Source organism: Stegostoma tigrinum, chromosome 20, assembly GCF_030684315.1.
Source record: "Stegostoma tigrinum isolate sSteTig4 chromosome 20, sSteTig4.hap1, whole genome shotgun sequence".
NCBI classification, from domain to species: Eukaryota; Metazoa; Chordata; class Chondrichthyes; order Orectolobiformes; family Stegostomatidae; genus Stegostoma; species Stegostoma tigrinum.
The window spans coordinates 22,865,856-22,882,884 of record NC_081373.1 but is presented as its reverse complement, the minus strand read 5'-3'; the positions used below and the strand labels follow the sequence as shown (position 1 = coordinate 22,882,884).

The window sequence follows — 17,029 nt, the reverse complement described above, 5'->3', positions numbered from 1 at the left end:
ACGTGCATTTCCAAAAACACTTGAATAACCGTGTGCATATTTGGAATTTGCAGTTTGCGGTAGAACCAAAAATTAGAAATGACATTCCCAAACTTTACTCTTTTCCTGCCTAGTTTCCTTGAAGCAGATGTTGTGTACAATTACTTGTACAAAAAACATTTTTATTGCATTTAGAAGTCAAAATTAGTTATATATTAAATAGTTAACACACAGTGCATTGTGATGAAATTTTGTACAAATTATTCATTGCTTCTGCTCAACTATAACAAAATAGTCCTATTGAATATAAACAAAACTGAAAAAGCTACGGATGCTGTAAATCAGGAACAAAAACAAAGTTGCTGGAAAAGCTCAGCAGGTCTGGCAGCATCTGTGGAGGAGAAAACAGAGTTAATGTTTCAGGTCCAGTGACCCTTCCTCAGAACCATTCTGAGGAAGGGTCACCAGACCCGAAATGTTAACTCTGTTTTTTCCTTCGCAGATGCCGCTAGACCTGCTGAGCTTTTCCAGCTACTGCATTTTTGTTGCTATTGAATATAAAAATGCTTGGATTTTATTTCAAGATAATTAGGCTGAGAATCATTACAAAATATTCTCAACTGCTGCCTGGATTATTTGAAGTCAGCTATTACATGAGTTTATACATCTCTTTAGTATGCACAAAACATTATGAACATTACAGTATTAAAAAGTAAGCTTTTCCTTTTTATGCTTAAGGTATTTTTTGACCTTCATAATGACACCAACATACCAGCGTCTCTGAAAAAGAAGAAAAGGAAAGCTATTACTTTGGTGTTCTGCACCTTTATACATGTGATTATGTTTTCTTTAATTATTGAAAATGTACAGATTAATGCATTATGTGAATCCATTATACTAACTCAGTTTTGCTAACCAGGATGTACTTGTCGCTACATGGGATTTCATCTATAATCGGATGGGTGGTGGACACTGAAGTTCCTGCCACAATCACTATCAATACCGCCCCTTACTAATCTCTGGACACAAAGGAATCAGACCAGCTTAGTAACACCTACTTCTGCCTGGCAATCATTGAATCCTAAAAGAATGTAAACTGCATAGAGTTCAGAGGCAGTTCTGAGATATGGGCCATCTGGTTCAGACAGAAGCACTCCACCTCTACTCAATTGTCATCCCTGCCTATGTCTGAATTATTTTGATAAAACTCCTATCTCTTCTACTTCAAGAGAAAACATGTCTCTATTATAAAATTGGATCAGTCATACAGTCATATCAATGTATCAGTTTGCAGTCCGGTAACAAATGATTAAGACTTGTTTCTTTATTTTTAAGGTCCCAATAGTTTCTAAATAAAATTGTCTTATTAACTGTTAAGTCCCCTAATGATGCTTGAACTCACTCCAGTTTTCCCATGTTAACCTTTTGTTTCCTTTGCCAATGAGGCCCTAACTCAGGTTTGGCTAAGAATTCACAAGAAATTTCACTATTTATTGCTTACTGCCGATATTAACCCATTGGAAGTAAATAGTTTAATACCGTTATCAAAATAACAGGCAAAGAAATGATTGAGCACCATGATTTTCAAAGAACTCTATTTCAATTATGGATGAGCGTGTCCAGATACTGTGTACTAGCAAGCCATTTGGTAATGAGTTAGTCACAGTCAATCCAGTTCTCATCAAATACTGAACAAATGTGCATGTTCCGACAGTACTCACTGAATAATGAACAGGTACAGGAATCCAGACTGATTTTCTTCTCCTTTGTCACCTACCTAGCTGAGAATTCTATCGTTTCAATTTCCTGCAACACTGAATAGAGGCCACCATCTGTTCTGCTTCTAACTGCTAGGTGGCAGTGCCAAGCTGAATGAGTAAAAGGAAACTCAAATGCAACTACAGCCTGTAACACTTGCTTTAGCAATAAAATAGGATATAATGCTAACTTTTAAAAAGATTACTCTTCCCTAAGCATTGCTACCAACACAATTTAAAAAGGCAATGTTATTAAAACGTGCTGGACATAAATTAAAATCCACAAGCTATGGTTGAAAACATAGTACTTGATGTCAGTGAGAATCTATGAGAAAAGAAGGAATGATAATAAAAATCATTTTTTTCAGAAAACAGAATAACATTTTCATTGGAACAACATGAAGCACAGCATGCTGTTGAATGGCAGGTCTGATATTTGGGGCAGCACCAAATACTTTTTTGAAAGTTTGGAGGGTAGACAGGAAGATGTTGGTTTTCAACTAAATATGGACTGCCACATAGTAAATTCTGGTACCCAGTTGCCTGGGATGTTGATAAAACATGGAACGTGAAGTGGTTTTTCATTCCACCAAGTCCATTTCTAAGTAGCACTGCAGGATCATGGGATTACAAGAAGTAGGGACAAGAATAGCAATATATGCACTTACTGTGGGCAACTTCTGTTCGTGTGATTTAACAGAATTTATACAGATGTGTGGGGTGTGGATAAGCATTGACACGTACTATTTTCTGGGAGAAAACTTTACACAAATGTATAAACTAGGCAGAAATGTTCATCTGAAAGGCATACCTACCTCTGACACCCTCTCCTACATCACTGTAGCTGTCATATTCTGAGAAATCTGTGGACTGTGGCTAACAGGACAAAAGGAAAGCAGAGACAATTTTTAAAAGTCTTGACAGATAATTGCATTCTACCAGCTATTGTAGATTGATTATTGCATCACCACGTTCTACAATAAAGACATACAAAGATAATGCAAAGAAAACTATCAGACTTAATTAATCCCTCATATTCCTTTTGACTGACTACAGGAAGTAAAGGGTAGTAACAGACACCATTGTGAGATCTCAACACTCATTTTTGCATGGTATTTGTGGCAGTTTTGCAAAAATGCTTTGGAACATGATCAAAAATGCAGGAACTATGGAAATAGGGAGAGGAGACGGGATTAGCTAGATCAGTCAGTGTGATTGAACAGACGAACCATGTCCATCCATTATTAGGAAGCTCCAACAGAACATTTAATAGCAAAGGGGAAGCAGCACACAACCCCACTCTAACTGGAGGGAACAGCAAGTGTGGAGGACCTTGGTCTACGAGTCAATATTCTGTGATGAAGTCAAATTATGGCACACAACTGCTGGAAAAAAAACCCTACAAACTGCCTAAAGACCTACTGTGTCTGATGAATTTATGCCAGAAATTCAAAACCAATGAAACAAAGATTGCACTACATAGCGGCAGAAGCTTGTTAAATATATATACTAGGCAAACACGCTTACGCCAAGTTCCTATGAGGGACCATGCTAGTGATGAAACAGTGTCTCCAGAAACAACCTTTGATGAGTTAGTGATTTATTTTGGATGGCAGCTTAATTAACCATATACCTAGAGCACTCTTACCAGCTTTATGTACAAGTTCAATAGATTCTATGGGAGTGGGAAACAAAAAAAAAATCAGGATTCTTTTCGGTCTCAAATGTGCTCCTGCAGGAAATACTCAAGGATTTTCAGAGAGGTTTCCCCTTAATTGGCATGATGACAATTTCCCAAATATCCAGTTAACAAATGTAAGCAAATTCTCAAGGCAAAAGGGCCAATCAGAGGCTTTCCAAGTTGAGTATTGCAGAAGTAGCCTTTCAAAGATGGTAATGAGCTGAGAGAGGGTGCAGACTTTAATGTAGTTGACAGGGGCCCTAGTCTCGGGCTAGAGAATAAATGACAGCCCTGCACCATCATTTCAGGAAGGCCTGCTGTGTTCAATGCCAATCAGACACTTAACTGAGCAGCAGGTACCCAAGATCAAAGGTGAAGGGGTATTTCACTCCCATTCAGAGCTGTTGTCCTCTTCACTGCATACCATAACCACTGAGGAGATGGTGACTGTTGGCACTGCTGCACCCACCTGAAGCCCAGGGTCAAGGAAGGACCCAGACAGGTAAAATAACTGTCTCAGATTTTACAGGACCATTCTATATTTGAGGCCTGTGTCTGAGAAGATAAAGATCTTGGAGTCCCAGAGGGTAGTGATCTTGGGATAAGGTGTGCTTCCAGTGAGCACATGGGACCCATAAAGGAGACCCCAAATACCCATGCCCAATAAATATTCACACAGCTAAAGCTACAGGGCTGCCTTGTGGTGCTAGCTCCCCTGAACTGCAATAAATAGTGGTGTGGGCAGGATGGAGGCTCTGAAGTGGACATCTAATTGAATTTATTTAATTAGATGTCCACTTCCTTTACTGAAAGCATGGGAAATGTTTTTCCTCTTAATTCATCCATTGTTGTGGTCCCTTGGAGTAATTAATTTCAAAATAGGGAAGCTTGCTATATTGGGATTGAGTCTATAAATTCCCCTGGCATCTTCACTGGAAGAAGATTTCCATTCTATTGGGCTGTGCTGCTTTCAAACCAAGGAACCAGAGCCGATAGGACAGTAGGTTAATTAACCATACCAGCAATATATCTTTAGTCTGACTTTTTAGCAGTTAAAGTAAAGAATTACTTTCATCAAAAGTGAGAAAGCAAGTCATTGGCTCCAATGCTTTAACTTTAAAATTATAGAAATCCCATCAGTATTCTAATACTAACTAAGTAGTTCACTCCACTGCATACACTGGACAATACAGGAAATGCACAATGATCTTATTATGGGGGTTGTTTGCGATAAAGGCAGTCATTTCTTTTCAACACTCATTACTATGTTTCAGGAATACTTTGGCATGTGGGCACTGAAAATGTGTTTTCTGTAAATTTGCTACACCATCACTTACATCGCCATCTTAGATTATAACTTGTGATTGGCATGCATCATAATTTGTCGCTAATGATTCCAAACTGTTGGGTATGCACATACCAGTTAGGGTTTAAAAGTTTTATAGGTAAAGGAAATGAATGAGTAAAAAGCAAGGAATACCAGCTAATATCACTTACTATTTACAGAGTGTGACATGTGAGAGTCTTGCCTTACCCTATGCAGCCCATTTCTTCCATAGCCAGGAAGGGAAGATGTTTTGGAGGCAGAAGCGTGCAGGGCTGAGGAGAAAGGTAAAAGTCACATGAGATCCTAAGAAATCAACATTAAAGTTAGCAAAAATAATACAACTTAAAGGTAATACTCTAATTACAGGCTTTAAGCATCAAACCAAAGTGTTCAATGATTGCATCATTTCAAAATGTGAAATGACCATGCAACCTGAAGCATTTTGATCATAAGCTTTTCGTTACATTTGAGGATAATTGTGATATCTCAAGAACAGTATTTCAGCCTCCAAGCAATGAGAATGGACAAACAGATATTGATATGTTTTAAAATTAAATAATGCTATCAGAGAAAAACAGAAATGTTACGCTTTAAATGTGCACTGAGCACAAGGATGAAATGTCTTTCAGAATCAAGTACCTGATGATTCAGACAAGGATGGAAGGCAACACAGGTAGCTCTTCCTGAGTGAGTTGCAGACGTAGACGATTCTCCAAGTCTTTACTTTCCTTTCTTCTTTGACCTTTATGCCAGCCTTTTCCATTCTCAAGTTCCCACCCAACTCTTTAATTTACGCTCACCTCACCACTTTACATCCGAAGCCCCAGGTTTTCAGTTTGTTATGTCAAACATTGTTGTGCTCTGTCTATCCATCAAAGTCAGGCTGGTGGTGACCTTCAATGACAGCCCTCCTGTGGTACCCCTCGCCCTCCACTGCATCTCCCACTCTTATATGTTGTGCTTCCCTTCTTCCAAGGGGTTTCGATGTTGTGGCTATTTCGGAGACATGGATAGAGCAGGGTCAGGAATGGATGTTGCAGGTTCCAGGGTTTAGATCTTTCATTAAGGTCAGGGAAGGTGGTAAAAGAGGGGGAGGTGTGGCTTTGTTGGTCAAGGACAGTATAAAGGTGGCTGAAAGAGCCTTTGATGAGGATTCTTCTCCTGAGGTGGTGTGGCCTGAGGTTGCCGAGGAAGGTTTATCGACTGAGTCAGTATGGGTGGAAGTCAGGAACAGCAAGGGAGCAGTCACCTCACTGGAGGTTTTCTAAAGACCCCCAAATAGCAGTAGGGAGATCGAAGAACTCATTGGCTGGCAGATTGTTGAAAAGTGCAAACGTAGCAGGGTTGTTGTTATGGGTGACTTCAACTTTCCCAATATAGATTGGAACTTCCTTAGTGCAGATGGTTTGGATGGAGCCGTTTTTGTCAGGTGTGTTCAGGAGGGTTTCCTTACTCAGTATGTGGACAGGCCGATGAGGGGGAAGGCCATTTTGGATTTGGTGCTCGGCAATGAGCCAGGACAGGTGTCAGATCTCGTGGTGGGAGAACACTTTGGCGTCAGTGACCACAACAGCCTCACATTTACCATAGCCATGGAAAGGGAAAGGAGCAGTTACCAGGGGAAGATATTTAGCTGGGGTAAAGGAAACTATGACGCTATCAGACAGGAGTTGGGAAGTGCAGATTGGGAGCAATTGTTCCACAGTAAGGGCACAGCAGACATGTGGAGGCTGTTTAAGGAGCAGTTGTTGCGAGTGATATGTAAATTTGTTCCTCTAAGACAGGTAAGAAGGGGTAAGATTAAGGAGCCTTGGATGACGGGTACAGAGGTGCTTCTCATCAAAAAGAAAAAGGCAGTGTACGTAAGGTGGAGGAAGCAAGGGTCTAGCACTGCTTTAGAGAATTACAGGCTTGCTCGGAAGGAGCTCAAAAGTGGACTGAGGAGGGCCAAGAGGGGGCACGAAAAAGGCTTGGCAGGAAGGATTAGGGAGAACCCGAAGGCATTTTACTCATACGTGAGGAATAACAGAATGATCAGGGAGAAGGTAGGGCTGATCAGGGATAGTGTAGGGAACTTGTGCGTGGAGTCTGAGCAGATAGGGGAAGCCCTAAATGAGTTTTTTGTTTCGGTTTTCAATAAGGAAAGGGACCTTATTGTGAATGAGAACTTTGAGGAGAAGGAAAACAGGCTTGAACAGATCAAGATTGATGAAGTTGATATGCTGGAAATTTTGGCAAACATTAAGATTGATAATTCCCCGGGCCAGACCAGATTTATCCTAGGTTGCTCCGGGAAGCGAGAAAAGAGGTTGCTAAGCCGCTGGCGAAGATCTTTGCTTCCTCACTCTCCACGGGAGTCGTACCGGAAGATTGGAGGGAGGCAAATGTTGTTCCTCTTTTCAAGAAAGGGAATAGGGAAATCCCTGGAAATTACAGACCAGTCAGTCTTACGTCTGTGGTCAGCAAGGTTTTGGAAAGAATTCTGAGGGATAGGATTTATGACTATTTGGAAGAGCATAGCGTGATTAAAGGGAGTCAGCATGGCTTTGAGAGGGGCAGGTCATGCCTTACAAATCTTATTGAGTTCTTTGAGGAAGTCACAAGACAGGTTGACGAGGGTCGTGCAGTGGACGTGGTGTACATAGACTTCAGCAAGGCATTTGATAAGGTTCCCCACGGCAGGCTCATTCATAAAGTCAAGGAGTATGGGATACAGGGTGATTTGGCTGTCTGAATTCAGAATTGGTTGGCTGACAGGAGGCAGAGAGTGGTTGTAGATGGTAAGTATTCTGCCTGGAGGTCAGTGCTGAGTGGTGTCCCACAGGGCTCTGTTCTTGGGCCTCTGCTCTTTCTAGTTTTTATAAATGACTTGGATGTGGAGGTTGAGGGATGGGTTAGTACATTTGCTGATGACACAAAGGTTGGAGGTGCCGTTGACAGTATCGAGGGCTATTGTAGGCTTCAGCGAGACATTGACGGAATGCAGAGCTGGGCTGAGAAATGGCAGATGGAGTTCAACCTGGATAAATGCGAAGTGATGCATTTTGGAAGGTCGAACGTAAATGCTGAATATAGGATAAAAGGCAGGATTCTTGGCAGTGTGGAGGAACAGCGGGATCTTGGTGTTCAAGTGCATAGCTCCCTCAAAGTTGCCACCCAAGTGGATAAGGTTGTTAAGAAAGCATATGGTGTTTTGGCTTTCATTAACAGGGGGATCGAAACCCTGGTGAGACCACACTTGGAATACTGTGTCCAGTTCTGGTCGCCCTATTGTAGGAAAGATGTGGAGGCTTTGGAGAAGGTGCAAAGGAGGTTTACCAGGATGCCGCCTGGACTGGAGGGCTTGTCTTACGAGGAGAGGTTGACAGAGCTCGGACTTTTCTCTCTGGAGAGAAGGAGGGAGAGAGGTGACCTGATCGAGGTGTACAAGGTAATGAGGCGCATGGATAGAGTCGATAGCCAGAGACTTTTCCCCAGGGCAGGATTGACTCCCACGAGGGGTCATAGTTTTAAGGTGTTAGGAGGGAGGTTCTTCACCCAGAGAGTTGTGAGCGTATGGAATAGTTTACCAGTGGTAGTCATGGAAGTGGAGTCATTAGTGACATTTAAGCGACTGCTGGACATGCACATGGACAGCAGTGAATTGAGGGGAACGTAGGTTAGGCCATTTTATTTTTGGATTCGGATTATTCCACGGCACAACATGGTGGGCCGAAGGGCCTGTACTGTGCTGTACTTCTCTATGTTCTATGTTCTATGTTCTATGCCCACAATTATTACCCTGCACCCCCTGCATCTCAGCATGCTGCCTCTAATTCCCACAGCTGACTTCCCAGTTTCCCTATTACATCAGTGGCCTCCGATAATTTACTTTGACTTTCAGTGAGCTGACCTGCTGCACTGATTGGAATCCACATCTCTTGCCTGACATGGAAGGACGGCCTTGGCTGATCAGTGTCCAGATGCCTGACTGATAGCTGTGCAGCTCCCTTGCTAACCTAATGGTAATGTAACCTACCTGGTTGCACTTGACCTGCAGCACTGATTATAGCCCATTCCCCAGACTGTAAGGATACAGACTCTTTGATCCTGATCATTCTGTACGGCTGACTGACTCTGTCTAAGCTCTAAGGACAGACAATGCTCTTGGCTGACTGAGAGGTGTGAACATTCGGTATTAAAGGATTCTGCACAATTTTTCTCTCCTCGAAGGTGGCAAGGAAGGCAAGTCCACAAGATATTCATCTGCTTCTGAGCCATCACTAAGTGCTGGATGAGAAGATTCATTGAGTCTTCCCTTGCGCATCAGCAGTCAAGGCTCTCAAATGGTCTCTTCTCTGACATTTATGAGCCTCAATCTTCCAACTTTCCATTTCCCCAATTATATGTCTTTCCAAAAGGAATGAAAATTAGCTTGTTCCCTGACTGGGTATACAGAGTGAACTGCCTGCAATGATGGGAGATGATCTCCATTTGCCCCAGTCTAGGGAAGATAGTCAGCATAGAAGCCAATGAAACCACCTTCCCTTGCCTTGTCTTCAATCCCTCTGACCCCTCTCTCCAATGACCCTTTCAACCATGAGAAAAAAAGAAAAAAGGCTTACTTTTGTTGGGCTTTGGATCCCCTGAAGAGTATGACTCAACCAGTAATCTTTAGGATCCGGAAGCTGCTGACCCCTGGCCGGCACTTTCTGGTAAGTCGAGACCTGACCATTATGGTTTGCAATTATCGAGATACTTACCAAATATTCTTGGCAAAATGTGTAGTCAGTCAGTCAACACCTAAAATGCCTGCACCCACACTAAATCCAAGACAAGCAAACTCTTGGTTTCTATTTCTCACTATCACTGTTGTTTTCCCCATGCTGCTGCTGTTTATTTTCCATGAAGGCATATTATATACGAATAAAACCTAAAAGCAAAATTAACGTAAGGTTGTTATTTTCTTGTTGCTTTAGAAATAAAAATTCACTCCTTGGTTCTGTGAAAAGTCAGCAGCATACATTTCAAGTGTGAGAGTAATATTGACTGTCATTTTATTCTGGAATAACAAGGTTCAAACATTGAACCAAAGTGGGGAGTAATTGCATTATTTGAAACTGTCAAAAAGGGAATGTAACCTGCCACACTTTGGTTGCTTTGTTTATCCATGGCTTTTCATTAATAATGAGAGGGTGGTGTGCAGTTGTGCTGGATAAAATCTTTTACTGGATCTCTCACTGCTACAACACTTCTTATGAGATTTCTAATCAGTAGTAGTTTTGAAAATGGCAACATGGAATAATAATATTTGGAAAAAATAATGGTGATGTTATGACTGGTACTACCGTTAGATACTCTTGGCTTCATCCACAAACCCTTAGGGCAGCTTTAGTTTATACTGTGAACATTGACAGACACTAAAAAGAACAAGTTTATAGCTCCTGCTAAGTGGAAGTTTGAGCAACTGCCTTCTGTCCTAATTTTACAGGCCTTCCTTCCCCGCTACTTACTAATCTACTGTCAAAAGGGTGCATAGATAACCTGCTCCAAACACTCCTGTCAGAGCTAAATTTGCAGAGCTTGACATGGTGTGATTCACTCTCTCTTTCAACATCTCACGCCACCAAAGTTGGCACAACGTTTATGCACCTTCACTGACTAAATCATGACATCCACATCCTCTACCTCACCCCTTGTCCTCCTCCCTTCCCTAAAATTCCCAATCCATCTCTGACCAGAAAGCCCGAGTTATGCCAGGGAAGCATCTTCCGTCTTCTCATCAGTCCCAACAGTGACCACTACTTGTTCCTGGCATTGCTGGGACTGCAAGAGCTGCTGGCTAATCTGATCCACTAGCATGTCTTCGGGGTATTCATTCTTGTCTCTGAGGGGTGGTAGTCAAACTCAGGTCACTAAGGGCTCTCCCAGAACAGGCCACTGACTTACGTCTTGAATGGGGCGGAGCGAGGAATATGGCCCCAGTAGAATTCATTCCTTGCTGTCTCATCTTGATAGACTGAGATAGATCATCGTCTGAATGAAAATAGCATAGTGCCTATCTACACAGGAGTTTATTTTTTAAAATGAAACTAATATTATTCAGTTGCGGCCCACTAAGAAGATGACATTTTAATCCTGTTATTGCCTCCTGCAATCTCTATTAAAATCAACATTTAATAGCATCAGAGTGGCTAATCTGAATGTCTCAATGATCCAGCTATTTCTGATGCACTGAATATTTAATTAAAATATTCCAGCAATATTGATTATCAGCACGCACTTTACATCAACCAAATGGCATGGAGCTACTTAAATCATTGATATTGTTAAACATTGATGTAAAGAAATTGCAATTTGGCAAACATAGGGTTTTCCAATAATAAAAATGTCCATTTCTAATCAGCAAACCACAGCAGAAATTGTTAGCTCCATCTTAGAAAACATGATGCTTTCAGGCAACTTTGTAATATGATGAAGCTCAACTGAAACGGCATAAACAAAAACTACTACATGCACTGTGCAATGGCCCATACCAAAGAATTAAGAATTGATGAAGAAGCCGTACATCTCACACATTTAATGAAAGATTTATATTCTTACATGCATTCCCTGCTGAATCATAACGATGTCTGAACTGGATGTCGGCATGGAGAGTTTGAGAGGCTAATCGGGCTTGCTTCTCCTTTTCCAACTCTTCTTTCAGGATCAGCTTCCCAAGGCCTGACTGGATCTGGTCAATTACAAAACAAAATTCCAAAAATAAACAAACCAGAATTTCTGAACAGCATGCAGCTTCAGTTAGGAGGAGTTATTGTGCTCAGTTTAGGTAAACATTGCCTGGTTTTTCCCTGTGGACTATGTCCCTTTTTGAACGTAATTTACTTTGAACTGCTTCAAAAGCCAGAGTACAAACAGAAGCAGTGGTACGTTTTGGGCAGGAATACAAGACAAACAATTCTACTTTGATGAAGAATTTGTTTCCGTTACGTTAACCCAAGCAATGCTGAAGGAGAATATTAGCAACCGCTGATGGCAGCCTGTGTAAAGTGACCTGCCTTGTTAGGTTCTCAGTTACATCGGGGGAATTCTTAAATCCTTAAATTGAAAGGAAGCAACACAAAACTTTGCATTTACTTATGACCTTGCATCCGTCACAACCTCAGGATATCCTGAAGCACTTTACAGACAAATAATTATGTTTGAAATGTAACAATTGCCATAATGCAGGAACTGTGAAAACCAATTTGCTAACAAGGTCCCAAAAACAGCAATGCAACAAATAACCCAATCATCAGTTTTAGTTATTGGCTGAAGACAGATAATGACCAATGCACCTAGAGAACTCAGCCATTGATCTTTGAACAATGCCATTGGATCTTTAATCTCCCCCGAGAGGGCTGGCAGCACTTTCAGAAATATTGAGGTTTACTAGTACAGTTGCTTTAAAGGTATCACAAAGCTGGTGCAAAATTATTGAACCAAACAAAAGGAAGGGGGCAATGGTACTCAAAGTTGATTGATGAGGTAAAGGCTGTAGATGTCATATACATGGACTTCAGTAAGGCATTTGATAAGGTTCCCCATGGCAGGTTGATGGAGAAAGTGAAGTCACATGGGATCCAGGGTATGCTGGCTAGATGGATTAAAAAACTGGCTAGGCAACAGGAGAGAGAGTAGTAGTGGAAGGAGGTTTCTCAAATTGGAGACCTGTGACTAGTTGTGTTCCACAGGGATCTGGGCTGGGACCACTGTTGTTTGTGATATACGTAAATGATTTGGAGGAAGGTGTAGGTGGTCTGATCAGCAAGTTTGCAGATGACACTAAGATTGATGGAGTAGCAGATAGTGAAGGGGACTGTCAGAGATTACAGCAGAATACCGATAGACTGGAGAGTTGGGCAGATAAATGGCAGATGGAGTTCAATCCAGGCAAATGCGAGGTGATGCATTTTGGAAGATCTAATTCAAGGGCGAACTATACAGTAAATGGAAAAGTCCTAGGGAAAATTGATGAACAGAGAGATCTGGGTGTTCAGGTCCATTGTTCCCTGAAGGTGGCAACACAGGTCAATAGGGTGGTCAAGAAAGCATATGGCATGCTTTCCTTCATCGGACGGGGTATTGAGTACAAGAGTTGGTCATGTTACAGTTGTATAAGACTTTGGTTCAGCCACATTTAGAGTACTGTGTACAGTTCTGGTCGCCACATTACCAAAAGGATATGGATACTTTGGAGAAAGTACAGAGGAGGTTCACCAGGATCACCAGAAAAGCTCTCGTATGAAGGGTCTAGGCCCGAAACATCAGCTTTTGTGCTCCTGAGATGCTGCTGGGCCTGCTGTGATCATCCAGCCTCACATTTCATTATCACCAGGATGTTGCCTGGTATGCAGGGTGCTAGTTATGAAGAGAGGTTGAGTAGATTAGGATTATGTTCATTAAAAAGACAGAGACTGAGCGGGGGGGAACCTGATAGAGGTCTACAAAATTATGAGGGGTATAGATAGGGTGGATAGCAAGAAGCTTCCCTCCCCCCCTCACCCCCAGAGTGGGGGACTCAATTACTAGGGGTCATGAGTTCAAAGTGAGAGGAGGCAAGTTTAAGGGAGATGTGCGTATGCAGAGGGTGATGGGTGCCTGGAATGCGTTGCCAGCGGAGGTGGTAGATGCAGACACGTTAGCGTCTTTTCAGATATATTTGGACAGGGAACAAATGGACACAGACCCTTAGAAAACAGATGACTGGTTAGACAGAGGATCTCGATTGACGCAGGCTTGGAGGGCCGAAGGGCCTGTTCCTGTGCTGTAATTTTCTTTGTTCTTTGTTCTTACTAACAGCAGATTGTTTACCAAAAAAAAAGACAAGCTAAAAAAGTACACAAATACACACAAATTGGAAAATATCTTTGAACCAGGACTTTTGGGCAGTATCTGACAAACTAAAAGTTGGCTGAATGTCTCAGCTTCCCTTTTATACCAGCTTAATACCAAGGGCTAGACACACAAACAAGCACGAACTGATTACTAATACTTAACCAGTTATTTGGCCGTTACTTTAACCTCAAAGTTATGAATGGTAAAATTAGAGCGTAAAAATGCCAATCCTTTAACTGTACATTGTAACTGCTCCGCGATGCCGCAGGTCAGTCATACTTTGCTGAGTTGCTCCTCCTGGAGTTGTCGACGTCTGAGTTTTTCCTCATCCTCATCTTCTCGTTCACTCCCCCGCCTCCTGTCTGCTCCTGGTAGTGACAAAATACAACTTCTGAAAATTGTGACAATGTGCATTGGCAGGGTTATTCATGGCTTGCATAGCTTTAAAACAAACAGGGAAGAAGCTTACAGTCAATCATCTTGATGGCCCAGCCCCAAATGAGAGGGATTTGTGCATTCGATTTTAGACAGGAATGAGTTCTCGGGATTTTAATAACTTTTTCGCCTTAAGAGATTTATGGGTAATGTGATTTTTGTCTGAAACATTAATCAGGCAATTTGCTGAGCAATATGGTCATACCATCCAATCACAACTATATCCATGAAAGGCCCAATCCAACTTGGCAGTTGGATCTCATGAGCAAAATGCGTGAACTAGGCTCTCAGAGGCATCAAGTGATTAGGCTGGACAAAGAAAGTGAAAGTGAATGCACAGAGTCTGCCAACAGGCCACAATACTTCCGAAGAACCAGAGGAACAGGAATCTTCTTGTTGGTGTTGTAACAGCAACAAGAAAATAAAACAATTCAGCCCATCTTCACAACAGTGGTCCCTTTAAGGATTCCTAGTTAGGCTGCTCGATGCCAAGGACAAATGAACAAGTTATGTGTAAGCATGTATAGAAGTTAGCCCATGAAGGCTGAATCAAAGTCCTAAATTGGGAGTAGAACCACATTTGAGATAACCACATGCTCCTGTCTGATCCAGGTGAAAGCATCAGCTACCAATCAATTACATTGTGCTCACCTTGGCCCACCAGTGGGTTATAACATGCTTGCTAACTGTCCATTTTCCAGCATAAATCGTGCACAGAATCACACATGCAATTATCATAATTTATGACAGAAAGCCCTTTACGATCAAAAATGCACTAAATCTAAACATACCTGGAACACCTTGGGTCCTCCTTACTTCTTCAGGGCTTCAAAGTTGGGTGCAAAAGTAAACAGGGATCTTACCCCCACCAAAAAAAAACACACACCTCAATGCACTATTTAATGCTGTTAGAGTAACAGCCAAGGGATTCATAAGGAACTTGCAGTGAACTCAACACAACATCTTTCACTGTATTAAATTAGTGCTGCTGCACGGGTTTGTCAGGATGAGTCAAATACATACTTCTGAGCTGTGTAAAGTAGCAGTGAGTAGCAATGCTGGTGCCCACTTGAGAAAATGGTTTGTTAGTCAGGTAGTGAAAAGGTGAAAAAAATTGTTCAGTTCCAAAACTTAGAATCTGCAACAGTTCAAAAATTTAGAGAAAGGCTGCGGGGCAGAAGACTATCCTTTCCCTAACATTATTTTGCAGCAGAAATCTTAGGTAAAATCTAAAATAGAAATATTTTAGCCTGTACTAGAGGCTCAGCGAAGAGTTTGAGCCAAGACGAAATATGGCTTGTGTTTTGTTAAAACTTCAGCAGTTTCTCTTTCCAAACATATTAATCAGTTGGAGAGACATTGCTATTGTATATTATGAAGGAAATCAGTGGTTTGAAGGAAGTTTGGAAGACCTTGTTCAAGCCTTCCCCACCCTACCCCCAAAAAAGAAAATAAAGTGCATTTATGCATGAAATATTATATTAGCTCACATTACTGGCACCAGATGGATTCTCAGTGATGGTGATGTATGGAAATAGTGAACCAGATTGCTGAAGACATGTGGGGAAAATATTCTTTGCAAACCTATGTATTCCGGCAGACAAATTTCAGAGATATTAACTAAAGTTCCAGAACATGTAAATCCATCCACAAAGCACAGTATTGATAACTGAAACTTCCTATGCTGGTAACTAGAAAACTGGAATACTTGAGAGATCTGTTTGAGACAGCATGGCCAATGTGACTTCCGACAAATTTTACCAAGGAAGAAGAAACACCTAAAGGACACAAGAGGAAGAGAAGCTGGCCCGAAAACATATAGCTCAAGGGACATTGTTTACATAAAGAAAAATCGTCAAAACATCTTGTTTTCTCATAATTGCAGTGATCAACAGCACAGAAGAGCATCATGTCATTTTCAACATGATATTAAATACAAATGAATCATTCCAATGTCAGTTAGGTCCTTGCACTATTCATATATAAATGGAAAACAGAAGGAAAAACTGCCGAAGGGTCCTGACCCGAAACGTCAACTTTCCTGCTCTTCTGATGCTGCTTGGCCTGCTGTGTGCCTCCAGCTCCATATTGTGTTGTCTCGGACTCCAACATCTGCAGTTCTTGCTATCTCTGATGTCTATCACAAAGTTATTTCTTGAAGAGAACACTCCGTCATTGCAGTAATTTAAAGGAAGGATTGAACAGCAAGAATACATCCTGCAGTGCTTAAAGATCTCTGTAACGTACTTTCCATAAGGTAAAGACTGAAAGAACTGTAGATGCTGTGAATCAGGAACAAAAATAAAGTTGCTGGAAAAGCTCAGCAGGTCTCGGCAGCATCTATGAAGAAAGAAAAGAGTCAATGTTTTAGGTCCGGTGACTCTTCCTCAGGTCTTTTTAATAAAAGCACTGCTTGCACGCCCTTGGCATATGGTTCCAGCAAAACTACAGCAGATGAAATGTTGGTTGTCATCTCAAGGAAAATAAGTTTGCATTTGAAGGCTGCATGACATTTGACCTCACATGCTTAATGGGAAAAACAGACAGCACTTTGCCAATGGAGTAACAAAAGGAGGACATGCTGCCAGTCCCTACCAGGATTCAGCTACCAGGATAATTAACAGTACCATCTTTAGCGAGTTTTGAGAAGATTTGTAGCTCAGGTTGAGGTTCTGGATGCGAGTTTGTTCGCTGAGCTAGAAGGATAGTTTTCAGACGTTTCGTCACCATTCTAGGTAACATCATCAGTGAGCCTCCGACAAAGCGCTGGTGTTATGTCCCGCTTTCTATTTATCTGTTTAGGTTTCCTTGGGTTGCTGAAGTCATTTCCCATGTTGGTGATGTCATTTCCTGTTCTTTTTCTCAGGGGACGGTAGATTGGCTCCAAATCAATGTGTTTGTTGATGGAGTTCCGGTTGGAATGCCATGCTTCTAGGAATTCTCGTGCATGTCTCTGTTTGGCTTGTCCTAGGATAAATGTGTTGTCCCAATCAA

General features: G+C 41.7%; 1 protein-coding gene across 1 annotated transcript in view; it reads right to left on the bottom strand.

The window, feature by feature from the left end:
• Nucleotides 1–567: 567 nt before the first annotated feature.
• ablim1b (actin binding LIM protein 1b) overlaps nt 568–17,029 on the bottom strand; it is a 235,828-nt gene continuing 219,366 nt past the window's right edge. Inside the window, exons 18-22 of the mRNA XM_048550727.2 lie at nt 13,880–13,968; nt 11,327–11,456; nt 4,952–5,016; nt 2,552–2,612; nt 568–759 (exon numbers count right to left, since the gene is read on the bottom strand). Coding sequence (XP_048406684.2) covers nt 713–759; nt 2,552–2,612; nt 4,952–5,016; nt 11,327–11,456; nt 13,880–13,968 — 392 coding nt within the window. The 3' untranslated portion in view covers nt 568–712. The remainder of the gene's footprint in view (nt 760–2,551; nt 2,613–4,951; nt 5,017–11,326; nt 11,457–13,879; nt 13,969–17,029) is intronic.